We start from the raw sequence: 15,301 nt of genomic DNA on the forward strand, positions 1-15,301 counted from the left end.
GGCTTACAAGACCCGGTTGAACCGTCTAACCCATGCTAGTGCAGAAAACGGACATTAAACGATGATGATGATGATGAATTACATTAAGATGTCTGTTCGTCTCTGTACAGTGATGTTTCTGTAGTTAAAATGCATTGAATTTAAAAGAATAACTTTTATCTTTTACTTCTGCAGCCATTCTGGGGCACACCCTGAAGAATTTTTAGTTGAATGTATCGGTGCCAGTACTTGCCTGTTAATTATTCTATCAGTCCCTTCAGCCAAACTGCTAAGTTACAGGGACATAAACACACCAGCACCAGTTATCAAGCAGTTTAGAGGGAACACTCACAGACATAAAGACACACACACACACACACGTAGATATATGCATATATCTTCTTCTTAATCCTTTTTGTCCCTTGTGGAGTAGAGGGCCTCAACAGTTGTTTTCCACTTTTTGCGGTCATTGGTGTGTTTCTTGGCCCCTTCCCATGTCAGGCCGGTGGTCCTGAGCTCGTCCAAAATGCTCTGCTTCCATGTCTGCTTCGGGTGTCCTCGCTTCCTTTTCCCCTGCGGGTTCCAGTCAAGTGCTTGTCGTGTCACATTTGAGGGTTCTTTCCACAGTGTCTTTCCGATCCATATATGTATATATACCCATATACAATGGTGTTTTTTCACTTTCTTTCTACCACATCCACTCACAAGGCTTTGGTCAGCCTGAGGTTATAGTTGAAGACACTTGCTCAAGGTTCTACACAGTGGGACAGAACCCTGAACCATGTGGTTGGGAAGCAAGCTTCTTACCACACAGCCACTCCTGCACCTGTGGTTATTTCTCATCTCTATCAAAACTATACTCCAGTATTTTAAAAATGTCAATTATTTTTATGTATATTTTCTGTCTTTTATGGATGAAAAATGCTTGAATTCCATCAGCTGCAGCGCAGGAGAGCAGTATTTTTAAGCAGAGCCTGGTGCACCCTTCTGGCTTGCCAGTCCTCTGTCGAACCATCCAGCCTATGCCTGCATGGAAAGTGGACCTTAAACGATGACGACGATGATGATGATGCTGATGATACAAGGGAACAAAGACAACCTCTTTGACACCAGCAGCACAATAAATAAAACCATTTCTTTCACTGGTTAGAAATAGGGATGGTTTCCAGTCATCAGAACCCTACCCCCCCCCCCCACACACACACTATAACAGTCTATGAACATTATCTATATATACGTGTGTGTGTGTATGTATATCTGTGTTTGGGGGAATGTGTATATTCTTTTACTGTGGCCATGCTGGGGCACAGCCTTTAGTTGAACAAATCTACCCCAGGGCTTATTCTTTGTAAGCCTAGTACTTATTGTATTGGTCACTTTTGCTGAACCGCTAAGTTACAAGGACGTAAACACACCAACATTGGTTGTCAAGCGATGGTGAGAGGACAAATACATACATACATACATAAAATGGGCTTCTTTCAGTTTCTGTCTACCAAATCCTCTCACAAGGCTTTGGTCAGCCCGAGGCTATAGCAGAGGACACTTGGCCAAAGTACCACACAATGTGGTTAGAAAAGAGCAAACAGTAATAAATGGACTTGGCTGAAATGAATTTGATTCTACCACAAATGATAAAATTAAAACTAAATCTGAGAGAAATATAAAAAAATTATCTTTGCAATTGTTCTAAACAGGAATCCGGTTATGTGAAAAATAAGTGTATGACTAAAAATGTGATATATAGATGTAAAGTTACATCTTAGGGTAATGAATACTTTTACATCAGTGCAGCATCATTAATTTTCAAGATGAGACTGGCAAATCAGTTGAGTTCATTTAGAGATAAATACAAAGGATTCCAAACAAATCTTAGCAGATTTCCACTTTTTTCTTATTTTCATTATCCTAAAATTTTCGTTGCATCTTGCAATCTTTTCAATAGTTTTGACTCTATTGAAAAGATTACAAGATGCAACAAAAATTTTAGGACAATAAAAATAAGAAAAAAGTGGAAATTTTACCGGTGAGTGTGTTACATAATAAGGCACAAAAAGAAAATGACTCTCCCCAGACACAACACACGAACTCATATAAAGAATCTTGCAAACCAAATCCAAAAACGAAATGCATATATATATATATATATATATGGAGGGAGGAAATATTTATATTAAATAAAATAATATTAACCATTACTCTTAAAGTAATGCTGGAATGTTAATTATAATTTACACTTACAATCTACAATTAATTTGAGGTGTTTGTTTTGTAAACTCTCACTATTAGCTAACAAAATGTCCAGGGTCTCACGTAAACAGGGTCTGCAGGCTGCCCATTGCCTTTGTGAGGTTCAGCTGAAGCTATCACCAATTAATGTAGGGGTTTATATTCTTAGATTTCAAAATAGAAACATAAGCTACTTCAGGAGCTACAAAGTGTAAAGCTGATAATCTGGTCAGGCATGAAGGATGAGCCTAATGTTCACAGATCTTTTCGCTTTGACCGGCAGATTTTTAAAATAATTTCTTTGTAACTAAAAACTTTTATACTTCGTATACTGGTAGAATGTGTTTATAAAACATCTTTTTCTCTTGGCTTTCTTGAGAAAATTCTGTAGTTTGTAAGCTGTTTGTTGTTTAATTTCTTGCATTTCGGCAATTTCAACCAATCAATGACGTCTATTAAACAACAAATAGCTTACAAACTACAGAATTTTCTCAAGAAAACCAAGAGAAAAATATATTTTATAAACACATTCTACCAGTATACGAAGTATAAAAGTTTTTAGTTACAAAGAAAATATTTAAAAAATCTGCCGGTCAAAGTGAAAAGATCCAATAAAACTATGGATGTTACTGACTGACGAAAGCGAGAGTGGAGACATTGAGCCAATGATTGTTGTTTTTCATTTAATCTTTAGTATTAGATATTTTTTCCAAACACCTGGGACCTTATATTCACATAAGAAATCCTATATTCCCAAATCCATATGTCTCTCACGAAAAGACATTCAGCTGATAACCCTGAGTGACGGACTTCGTAGCTCGCCTCGTGTGTAACGCAACATTCCCACAAAACTATTTTGATTTTACCGCTCAGCTCCGGACTCTTTGATGTAAGTTAATTATTTCCGTTTCTTAATCAAAATTAATTAACTTTTTGCAGTTTAAGTGTATTAACAGGATTTAAGTGTATCAACATAAATCATAATTCCATTTAATAAGCTTTTTATTTCCTTTCTTTTGAGACTTTTACGAAGAATCCGACCTCCTCTGGTCTCAGGTTCCTCTCAAAAACCATTTCCAGGTCTGGAGACGTCGAATTCTTCAATGATTTCAGTTTTAAATCATGGAAACGGTTAAAAAAAATGAATTGGGAATTGGTTCGGGACTAAAGATCTGTTTTCCAAATTGAAAATTCGTTTCGAAATTGTTTATTTAAAGGAAAAGCGCCGAACCTTCTTTGAGACGGAATCACTGAAGACAGAATAAATTTTGATCTGATTTGAAAGGAATTCCTTGTTTGAGGTGGTGATCGATATTGAAAATGCCGGTACTACTCGAGAACAGTGGTCCTGGTGCGCGCAGTCGCGCATCCGCACTAGCTAGTCGTGACTAGTCGATCCTACAACGACTGACTACCCAGCAAAGTAAATAAAACACAAAATAAATAATTTTTATTAAACAAAGTAAATAAAACACAAAAACACAGCTAGGATCGACTAGCTAGCGCGAGTGCGCGCACCGGGACCACTGTTCTCAAGTAGTACCTCGAAATTGTTTATTTAAGAAAAAGCGCCGAACCTTCTTTGAGACGGAATCACTGAGGACAGAATAAATTTTGATCTGATTTCAAAGGAATTCCTTGCTTGAGGTTGGTGATCGATATTGAAAATGCCATAGGTTATTGTTTATATGCTGCTGGAATTATCGAAGAATTAAACAAAATCCTTTCTTCTTTGGTTCTTGCATTCCTTGTTGATCCGATCTGATGGTTGGCGGCAATTTACTAGAAACAATCTGTTTTGTGGAAGGTGTTTATAAGCCATTTAAGAAACTCACTGGTTTCCTTGGCGTATAGGTTCCCCACCTGGACGCCGGTCTGTCGCAGGTGAGCTGCAAGATGCAGGAGGAAAGAGTGAGAGTTGTGGCGAAAGAGTCAGCAGAAGTTCGCCATTACCTTCTGCCGTGTGGAGCTTAGGTGTTTCGCTCATAAACACACATCGCCCGGTCTGAGATTCGAACCTGCATTCCCTCGACCGCGAGTCCGCTACTCTAACCACTAGTCCATGTACCTCCACACACACACACCACACCACACATACATCTTATCAAAGGTAGCTTAGAAGTGGTTCTTCATTGAGTGTGCAGATATACATTAAGACAGATAATGAACAAAAAAGACAGGTAATTGTTCAGTTTAATGATATAAAAAAGGAAATAAAATTAAGGGGGAGGAGATAAGTAGTAAAAGAAGCCGCTTTTTATACAACATAAAAACTGGTGGTCGCCGCCAGAAAGTGAACAAATGTCTTTTTTTCCTCAGTAGAAGTACAACAGAGAAACAATTCGTCTGATGTCCCAAACTGTCGTCTCAACTTCCGTGTCATCCACATATTTTCCACATTTTGGGTCTGGTTGTCTTGATCATGAGGATCAACAAAATATTGGTGTATAACCACCTCCTGCATGTAGACACCACCGTTGAGGATAGCGATGTTATTATATGCTCGCCATCCATCGCTGACTATGACCCTGGCAAAATCCACCTTTGTATTAATTAGCTCAGGTAAAGTTTCTTCTGCGCGATCAGGTACTTCTACCTAAAAACACTTTCTTGGCCATCGAATACCCAGTGTCCCTTTGCGTCTTTTTCTACTTATTTATCCATAATTTTGGATCAGATCCTGGCAGCGACACTAGCTAGAAGCAGGATAATAATCTAATTCTACACTTTATCACATTCAAGAATTAAACACAACATACGTGGAGTGAAAAAGAAACACCACCTTTCACCAGCACTGCGCAAACCACAGTGCTCTCTCTCTCCCTAGCATGAAGCTTCCTGTCTCGCACATATGAGCATGCGCACAACAGCCAAACACCACGTCGTTGGAACTGTGAAGCACACAGTTCTATACAAGGATTTTTGTATTTTTTTCATAAACTAGGGGATGGCTACTGACATTAAACTTCAGGATTATATAATGTACAAGTTTAAAGAAAAAAGGACTCATTATATTGAATGTTATCGATAATATCAAGTGGAAATAGGGGGTGCTGCAGTTCCCCAGAGCCTACACACAAGCTACCATTGCTGAAATATCAAGACTTGGCATAGTGGTATGTTTTTTTTTTCGTTTTGAAATCTTAAATATTTCTTGTTTTTTTAATTTGTCTTTTCAGATATCCTGATATTCACTATGTCAGATCAAGTCATTGAGTTTAAGTTGAAGAATCCACCGACCGATGGAATTTCAGCTGTGAAATTTGGACCCAATTCTAACCAGTTTTTACTTGTGTCATCATGGGACAGCAGTGTACGTCTCTACGATGTTATTAGCAACAATATGAGGATGATGTACAACCACAGTTGTGCTGTTTTGGATTGTTGCTTCCATGTGAGTAAAACTTTAATTCAGTATTTGTTTTCTTTTGTTTTTGTGTATGAAATTTATACTTGACCCTTTCCAAGGGTCATTGTGGTTATATTCTGTGCCCCCTTAATTAATAGGTGATCAGGTGCCTGGTTGGTTTCTTGAAGTTAGTGATGTTGACCATCTGGTCATTTGCATCAAAGAACTCAAAGATCCTTGTTTCCTTGTTGTTTCTAGGACCAACGCTGTAACCTCCATGTACAAAAAGGCTTGGTTAGAGGCCCAAATTTCTGAGTTCTTTTACAGGGCTTAGAAAAACTGAAGGACCACTGCAAGAAGTGTGTGAATCTGAGAGGGGAATATGTTGAATAAAATCATAACTGATCCTCCTATATTTTCTTCTTTTATCCGAAACCAGGAACTTTTCGGTACCTGCTAGTACATCACGGAGTTCACTGGGTTGCTGCTCAGCATACTTGTTTAAGGCCACCAGCCACAAAGATAAGGTCATTGTTGTGTATCAAGGTAATCTGCAAAAGGACTTCATAGAATCGGTCCTTTTGTTCATCTACAAGTCCTGTTTAAGGAGCATGAATGTTGCTGCTGTTTTTTCTATCTCAATCCCCTTATTTATCCATTTCTCAGCCTTTCATCATCCTTACAAGGTCTCACTTGACTTTGTTCGCACCTAACGCTTCACCCAAGCCTTCCTCCCCTGAATAAACGTCTCTGAAATACTCTCTCCACTAAGTTTTTCCTAAAGATGTTTGGTATGAACATCTCCATAAACGTTACTCGATTGGGGAAGATTTGTTGTAAGGAAATGGTCAGGTCAGCCTCCAGGAAATATATTTAATTAATACTTAAACATTACTTTAATTCAAAACACTATGAATAAATTAGCATGATGATGATGATACTTTTAACAGAATGCTAACGGGTTAATTAAGTATGTAGGTGTTAATTATTTCCATCTTTACCTAACAACTAATCTATTTAAAGAAACGACAGTTGCCGTCAATTTGACTTTGTTGCCTTATTTCTATTATTTTTCTTCCAGGATTCCGTACATGTCTACAGCGGTGGCATTGACGACACTTTGAAGTCATACGACTTCAATGCCAATGTAGGTGTGTATTTTTTCAGGTAATCTTTGGTATTTTAGAGTTGTTGAGTATTTGAGAAAATAAAGTCAAGCCATCATCATCATCACCATTAACATCATCCTTAACGTCTGTTTTCTGTGCTGGCATGGGTTGGACAGTTTGATGCCTTTCCTAATGCCAACCACTTTTCAGTATACTCTTTACTCTTTTTTTACTTGTTTCAGTCATTTTGACTGCAGCCATGCTGGAGCACCGCCTTTAGTCAAGCAAATCGACCCCCGGAACTTATTCTTTGTAAGCCCGGTACTTATTCTATTGGCCTCTTTTGCCGAACCGCTAAGTGACGGAGACGTAAACACACCAGCATCGGTTGTCAAGCAATGCTAGGGGGACAAACACAGACACACAAACACACACGCACACATCATATATACGACAGGCTTCTTTCAGTTTCCGTCTACCAAATCCACTCACAAGGCATTGGTCGGCCCGGAGCTATAGCAGAAGACACTTGCCCAAGATGCCACGCAGTGGGACTGAACCTGGAACCATGTGGTTGGTTAGCAAGCTACTTACCACACAGCCACTCCTGTGCCTATGTAAATAAGAACAAAATATCTTTGGTGCATGGTAGATGTAGCAAGCTGTGAATGGATTTGCAAATAACCCCTAATTTTCAGTCAGTGATATGAAGTAGATTTATCAAATTTTCTTCTTCCTTTCTTTTAGAGACTACTGTCGGTAAACATGATGCACCAATCCGTTGTGTAGAGTATTGTTCGAGTGTGAATGTTATTGTGACTGGAAGCTGGGATCACAGCGTCAAACTGTGGGATCCCCGATCTCCGTGCAGTTCTGGAGGACTCGCCCAACCAGATAAAGTAAGTCCATTTTGCTTCCCTTTGGACCCTGTTGTTAAACTATTGGTAAAAAGTCAAGGTTTATTTACTATTAACACTTTAGCATTTAAACTGGTCATCTCTGGCCTAAATATTCTACTGGTTTCATGTTCAAACTGGCCAGATTCTGCCTCTCACACTAACCCTACAATGTCATTCTAAAAATAAACAATCAAGTTATCGAAATCTTGAAGCTAGGGGATAATCCATGATTAATCCAAAGCAGTGTAAATAAATAAACATAGTTGAGAGAGTAATCTGAATGCTAAAAGGATTACTCTCTCTTTACTCTTTTACTTGTTTCAGTCATTTGACTGCGGCCATGCTGGAGCACTGCCTTTAGTCGAGCAAATCGACCCCAGGACTTATTCTTTGTAAGCCTAGTACTGTTCTATTGGTCTCTTTTGCCGAACTGCTAAGTTATGGGGACATAAACACACTATATATATATATATATATATATATATATATATGACGGGCTTCTTTCAGTTTCCGTCTGCTAAATCCACTCACAAGGCTTTGGTCGGCCAGAGGCTATAGTAGAAGACAGTTGCCCAGGGTGCTACGCAGTGGGACTGAACCCAGAACCATGTGGTTGGTAAGCAAGCTACTTACCACACGGCCGACACAGGAGAGTGTGGGAGAAAGTGGAAGAGGTCAGTTACAAATCAGAGAGAAACAAAGAAATGATGGGCTAAACTGGAGATTTGGAGTTAAGAGAATTTTTACTGCTCTGCATGCAGATTTGAATCCACTTGTAAGTCAGGGGGTGGTGGGGGTAGAGACTTCAATTTTGTGAATTTTATTAGATTTTTTTATATCAGTTTTATTGAATACTAGCTTAAAAGCCGTACTCCGTGCTGACTTTTAAGCTAGCTCCTGTAGAGGGCTAATTGGGCCTGAAGCCCAAAACTAGAGAGAGCAATAATGACAAAGCATTTATTGGTACCTTACCAATATTGTATAACCCCCACCAATGTGGTATGACTTTAAATTCAGTTTTAATGAAAATCTTTAAAGTTAACAAATTTTTGGAGTTCTTTTAAAATTGGAATTTTCAACTGTTAGCATCTAACAAATCCCCATCAAGACCCAATCCCAATGTTGGATGTTCAAGAACCAAATGAAGGGCAGATTTTCAATCTTGGTTTCATCCTGATTCCTGATCATCATCATCATCATTTAGCATCCACTTTCCATGTTAGCATGTGTTGGACGGTTCAACTGGGGTCTGGGAAGCCGGAAGGCTGCACCAGGCCCAGTCTGATCTGGCAATGTTTCTACAGCTGGATGCCCTTCCTAATGCCAACCACTCCGTGAGTGTAGTGGGTGCCTTTTACGTGCCACTGGCACAGGTGCCAGATGGGGCTGGCAAACGGCCACGGACAGATGGTGCTTTTTACGTGCCACCGTAGAGCAAATGTAGATTAAGATACTGGGGCTCCGGACAGACAGAATTTTGCATTTATTATTATAGGTAATAATAATAAGACTATTGAAAAGGTTGCAAGATGCAACGAACATTTTAGGAGAATAAAAACAAGAAATAAGTGGAAATTTTACCGATGAGTGTGTTACATTATAAGGCACAAAAGAGAATGACTCTCCCCAGACACAACAAAATATTATGGGTAAGTTCTTTATTCATTTTTCCAGTTCCGTACAGTTATGTGTTTTGTACATTGCCTTTTTTAGGTGTATACCTTAGCTGTGTGCGGTGACAGATTGGTCGTTGGCACTGCTGGAAGAAGAGTTTTGGTATGGGATTTACGAAACATAGGCTATGTCCAGCAGAGAAGAGAGTCGAGTTTAAAATTCCAGACTCGATGTATAAGATGTTTCCCAAACAAACAAGGATATGTTCTGAGTTCAATTGAAGGTGGGTGATTTTCTTCCTTTTATCATTTACATATGAGGGGTTGCAGAAAAGTTCTTGGTTTTGGGGTAAAAGAAAATACAGGAGAATTGTAATGATTTTCTTTTGGTTTCTTGGTAGAAACAAATTGGAAATAACACTCACTGACCAAAGACAAGAAATAATGGTGTTACACTGTGTTATTGGTCCACCCTTATTTTAAAACTTTTGCTATTGAGTCAAGTGCATCAAAATCAAAATCGAATCAAACCACAATCAAATAGAAATTGTAATTGTGGCTGATGCCAGTGCTGCCTGACTGGCTCTTATGCTGGTGGCACGCAATAAGCACCATTCATGCGTTGGTTGTTGCCAGTGTCGCTTGACTGGCTCCCTGTGCCGGTCTGGTAGCAAGTAAAATGCACCATCCAAACCTGGTCAATGCCAGCCCCCTCACTCTGACTGGCTCCTGTGCCGGTGGTACATAAAATGTACCATCCAAACATGACTGATGCCAGAGCTGTCTAACTGGCTCCCATGCACATAAAAAGCACCATCCGAACATTGTCGATGCCAGCCCCATCGCCCCGTCTGGCCCCACTACACTTGAAGTGGTTGCCGTTAGGAAGGGTATCCAGCTGTAGAAACACTGTCAGATCAGATTGGAGCCTGGTGCGGCCTCCTGGCTTGCCAGACCCCAGTCAAACTGTCCAATCCATGCCAGCATGGAAAACGGACGTTAAACGATGATGATGATGCTTTATTTCATTTTTTGATTTTAGGTCGAGTTGCTGTTGAATACCTTGATCCCAGTCCTGAAGTGCAAAAGAAGAAATATGCTTTCAAATGTCATCGGATCAAAGAAAACGGTGTTGAGAAGATCTATCCAGTGAATTCCATTGCTTTCCACAATACTCACAACACATTTGCCACAGGTGGTTCTGACGGGTTTGTAAATATATGGGACGGCTTCAACAAGAAAAGACTCTGTCAGTTCCATAAGTAAGTCAATACAAAGTGTTTTTTTTTTTGAGATATCACTGTTAATAAACTTTAGAATTGTTAGTTTGGTTACTCAGGTGCAAAACCTGTTGTGACAGATGGAAAAGACAAATTGGCAAATATGTTTATTGGTTGATATTTTTTATCTGAATTTCAAGGAACCTCTTTTTATGTATGGCTGTGTGGTAAGAAACTGGATTCCCAACCACATGGCTCTGGGTTCAGTCCCACTGCATGACACCTTGAGCAAATGTCTTCTACTATAGCCTTGAGCCAGCCAAAGCCTTATGAGTGGATTTGGTCGATGGAAACTGAAAGAAGCCTATTGTATGTCTTTGTGTCTGTCCTGCACCACTACCATTTGACAAATGGTATCAGTGTGTTTTGGCGGCGTGCTGGCAGAAGCGTTAGCACGCCGGGTGAAATGCTTAGTGGTATTTCGTCTGCTGTTACGTTCTGAGTTCAAATTCCACCGAGGTTGACTTTGCCTTTCATCCTTTCGGGGTCGATAAATTAAGTACCAGTTACGCACTGGGGTCGATGTAATCGACTTAATCCCTTTGTCTGTCCTTGTTTGTTCACTCTATGTTTAGCCCCTTGTGGGTTGTAAAGAAATGGGTATCAGTGTGTTTACATCCCCATAACTTAGCAGTTTGGCAAAAGATCTGATAGAATAAATACTAGGTTTTAAAAAAGGAGCCCAGCATGGCCACAGTCAAATGGTGATTTGCTGTGCTTGAGAAGACATGTCCAGCCATACACACAAGCTTGTCCTTTGTGGCCTTACACCCCTTCCCCACATTCACCTACACAATGTCCTCTGTCAGAACTCTCCCACAACTAATTTTTTTCGCACCACTGCAGCCCCCCCACCTTACTCTTCCTCTTGTTCCTATCTACACAGTCTCCATCAATGCTGGTATTTTGAGAAGAATGTGTTTGTCTGTGATTTTGTATTGGTTTCCATTCCAGTAAGATGGATTGAAGAATCTCCTCATATTATAATGAGCATAGTGTTTTGTAAAGAGTAGCATAAGTGAAGGGGGAGGAGAGAAAATAGGAATTCAGTGAAGAAGAAGTAGTGAGAGTAATAGCCATGACTGAGAGGGAGTGAGGGAAAGTAATAGCAATGATAGAGAGGAAGTGGCAAAGAGAGCATCGTGTATCTTCTACTACATGTTGTGTTTTTCTCTGTAACAACATATGAATGAGAAAGGAAGGGGTGATAGAAGAATAAGGAAGGGAGGAGTGAAAAAAAAATCAAACAGTGTTTCAACTCTATGTAAAAAGGAGTTGTGTGTGTGTGTGCAATTGGAAGGGGGATGGTGAACATCCAATGCTGAAAAGAAAAATCAAACAGCGTTTCAACTCTGTGTGAGTATAAGTGTGTGTGCGTGTAGAAGGGAAGTATATGACTGTACATATGTATAAGCCAGCGTTCTTTCATTAACAGACGATGATCGATGTCACATCTCAAAAGACAACCACTTGGTAACTTTGACAAGTCTGTTAATTTGAATTACCATCCATTCTATCTGTTTTATTAAAAATAATTATTACAATCACACACATCTACACAAACATATACATATATAAACTCATTAGAGAAAATGATTATTGCCTGAGTGTATCACGAATATAAAACGACTGCAGTTGAAAAGTATGTTATAAATACACATTTAATAGTTTCTTTATGTGCCTAATTTATTTATATTAAAAAATCTATGTAATAAATTTTGAATAGGGAGTTTTTACAACATCATCTATAAGTCACGGACTGCTTTTTGTGGCTTCATGCCATCTGAGTTTAGGTTGGATTCAGTAATGGAGAGCACAACTGAAAGGAAATGTTGCTTTAAAATTTAGTTACCGCCAGATTTAAGTGGCCTTAAGTCATACAAGAAAGAAGGAAAACTTAAAATTTCTTTTTGAAGGAAACAAGCATCAAGGGATGTTAGTTGTGGATAGATTTTTCACAAAAAAAATTTGGTAGCAAAAGAATTACTTAGCTAAAAACTTGGTTTTGTACCATATCTTTGTATATAAAAGTGAAGTTGTGTGTCTGTCTTCGATTTAGATTCCTAACTACTCCCACATTTTGCGGTGCAGTTTAACCAAAACCGGGTATCTTATAGTCGTGATTCATATCGAGCCCTTCTGGGTATTAGCGCGCGTCTACGATAAGTCTACGATTTAAAAAAAAAATTTACCATCATTTCTTCCCATTTTTAATGCATTTTTTGCTATTATATAAGGGAAGTAACTCTCTAAAAATGCTTATATAGTTATTTCCCTTACAAATCCGAGCAACGCCGGGCGATACTGCTAGTTTATATATAAAATACTACAATTAGCCGTCATTTTTGATGGCACAGGGCCAGGTAGTTGTGTAATAACCACAGATGTTTTCAGCTGACTGAATGTGTGAGAAAGAGACAGAGAGAGTTGAGGATGGATTGGAGCAGAAACCACTGATAATGTCCAGTAACAGAATGTCTGAAATACTTAAAAATCTGAAGTTAAATTATTGTTGTTTTTCAGGTATCCAACGAGTATCTCTTCATTGGCTTTCAGTCACGATGGTAGCACGCTTGCCATAGCATCTTCATATATGTACGAATCAGATGAAATGAAGGAGGTACCCGAAGACACTGTATTCATTCGCAATGTGACCGACCAGGAAACCAAACCTAAATCATAAATTTTTTTTAGTTTTTCTTCTTATTTTAATTTCATTGAAATAAAATTAACAAACATGTGGTATTGTTGAGTTTTAAAATTTTTTTCATCTCTTTTATAAGCTGGAATTATTGAAAATATCACAGACTGAAACTAGAGAAATATATGTTTTATATAAGCTAAGCGAAGGAAGAGAGGCAGTGTCCGGTCGATGCCAGGTCCACCTGACTGGCTCCTGTGCCAGCGGGACGTAAAAAACACCAACTGATCGTGACCGATTTTACATCCCCATAACATAGCAGTTTGGCAAAAGAGACCGATAGAATAAGTGTTAGGCTTACTAAGAATAAGTTCCGGGGTCGATTTGTTCGACTAAAGGCGGTGCTCCAGCATGGCCGCAGTCAAATGACTGAAACAAATAAAAGAATAAAACTGCATATCAGCAAAAATTCTGAAGGATCCTAAATTGTCGATTGAAAATCAGTCAAGTGTGAATCACGGTAATCACAGGTGTGAATACATGTGGTTTAGTAGTTTGGGATATTCAACTCGTGATTGTTGTTGCTGTTGTTGTTGTTAAGCAACAAGACGGGTAAGGGTGATTAGGTGATGGTCTGGGGCTTAGGGGCGGGAGACACCAGACCTTGGGGAAAAAAAAAAACTTTGGTCGTCTTGTAGTCAAGGGCTCTTTGTTGACGCCCGACACCACTGGGGGGTGGCCCTCGAAGTCTCTGGAAATGGAAATCTCCAGGTCCAAATTCTTGGACGGCAGCTCATGATTGTGAGGCAGAGAGTTCGATTCCAGGCAAGGCATTGTGACCTTGAGCAAGACACTTTATTTCATGTTGCTCCAGTCCACTCAGCTGGCAAAAATGTACCTGTAATTCAAATGGGTCAGCCTTGTCACACTGAATCTCCTGGAGAACTACGTTAAGGGTACGTGTGTCTGGAGAAATGTTAGGCGGCGAGCTGGCAAAAACGTTAGCGCACCGGGCGAAATGCTTACCGGTATTTCGTCTGCCGCTACATTCTGAGTTCAAATTCTGCCAAGGTTGACTTTGCCTTTCATCCTTTCAGGGTCGATTAAATAAGTACCAGCAACGCACTGTGTTTAGCCCCTTGCGGGTAGTAAAGAAATAGGTACGTTTGTCTGGAGTGTTCATCCACTTGCAGATTAATTTCATGTGCAGGCTGTTCTTCCATTGATAGAATCGACTGGAACCCTTTGTTACCATAACCGACGGAGTACCAGTAATTGCAGCTTAGAAGAAGAGTAGAAAAGAACACCTGGTTGTAGAAAAGAGTTCAAGACAAACACAATTACAGAGGAATGATGGAGTTATGTGGGAAGTTATTCCAGGTTCAATACCAGCTGTTTCCAATGACTTCACTGGTCAGTTTGAACGTTCTGCAAAACCCAGCAACTGGACTACTACTGACTTAAAAATGAACCACGATAGAGGACAATCACCTTTCTTCACTTCCATCTAAGCACAATCACCAATCACACAAGCTGTCCAGTTAAATTGCTAAAGGTGAGCACAACATTCTCTTACAGAATCAGGCTGCTGCATCATCATCATCATCACCACCACTGCCGCCACCACCATCATCATCATTTAATGTCCATTTTCCATGCTGGCATGGGTTGGACAGTTTGACTGAGGTCTGGAAAGCCAGGAGGCTGCACCAGGCTCCAATCTTATCTGGCAGTGTTTCTACAGCTGGATGCCCTTCCTAATGCCAACCACTCTGAGAGTGTAGTGGGTGCTTTTTACTTGCCTCCCGGCACAAGAGCCTGTCAGTGGATACTGGCATCGGCCATGATTGGTTGGTGCATTTTATGTGCCACCAACATGGGAGCCAGTCAGGTGGGCCTGGCATCGACCACGTTCGGATGGTGCTTTTTACATGCCACCAGCATGGGAGCCAGTCTCGGGGTACTGGTATCAGATACGTTTGGTTGGCGCTTTCCCACCTCTATTTCATCAGTTGCCTTTGGAACTGACATTCCAGTTTCAAATATTAGCAATAAACCAGATGATGAACATAAATAACAGACTTTTTTTGTTTTTGGTGCTTTTACATCATTTGTCAAATTAATCTCATTATTAAACTGTAAAGTGGAGATTTTTGTTAGGATGCAAAGAAGCCAAAACAGAGGAGAACTGACAAGAGAAAA

The 15,301-nt window shown here is 39.7% G+C and overlaps 1 protein-coding gene across 1 annotated transcript; it reads left to right on the plus strand.

The window, feature by feature from the left end:
• Nucleotides 1-3,008: 3,008 nt before the first annotated feature.
• Nucleotides 3,009-13,206, plus strand: LOC115218009 (mitotic checkpoint protein BUB3). Its single transcript, XM_029787754.2, has 7 exons — nucleotides 3,009-3,097; nucleotides 5,388-5,602; nucleotides 6,639-6,708; nucleotides 7,414-7,565; nucleotides 9,279-9,462; nucleotides 10,221-10,440; nucleotides 12,982-13,206. Exons 2-7 carry the CDS (start codon nucleotides 5,405-5,407, stop codon nucleotides 13,139-13,141), a joined length of 984 nt encoding a protein of 327 aa, XP_029643614.1. The 5' UTR covers nucleotides 3,009-3,097; nucleotides 5,388-5,404; the 3' UTR covers nucleotides 13,142-13,206.
• Nucleotides 13,207-15,301: the final 2,095 nt, after the last annotated feature.

This window comes from Octopus sinensis, linkage group LG12, assembly GCF_006345805.1.
Source record: "Octopus sinensis linkage group LG12, ASM634580v1, whole genome shotgun sequence".
NCBI classification, from domain to species: domain Eukaryota; kingdom Metazoa; phylum Mollusca; class Cephalopoda; order Octopoda; family Octopodidae; genus Octopus; species Octopus sinensis.

Excerpts from the sequence above, each read along its gene's own strand:
- LOC115218009 (XM_029787754.2), top strand. The coding sequence starts at position 5,405 with ATGTCAGATCAAGTCATTGAGTTTAAGTTGAAGAATCCACCGACCGAT. Across the intron at positions 7,566-9,278 it reads GACTCGCCCAACCAGATAAA|GTGTATACCTTAGCTGTGTG; the intron begins GTAAGTCCATTT and ends TGCCTTTTTTAG. Across the intron at positions 10,441-12,981 it reads AGACTCTGTCAGTTCCATAA|GTATCCAACGAGTATCTCTT; the intron begins GTAAGTCAATAC and ends GTTGTTTTTCAG.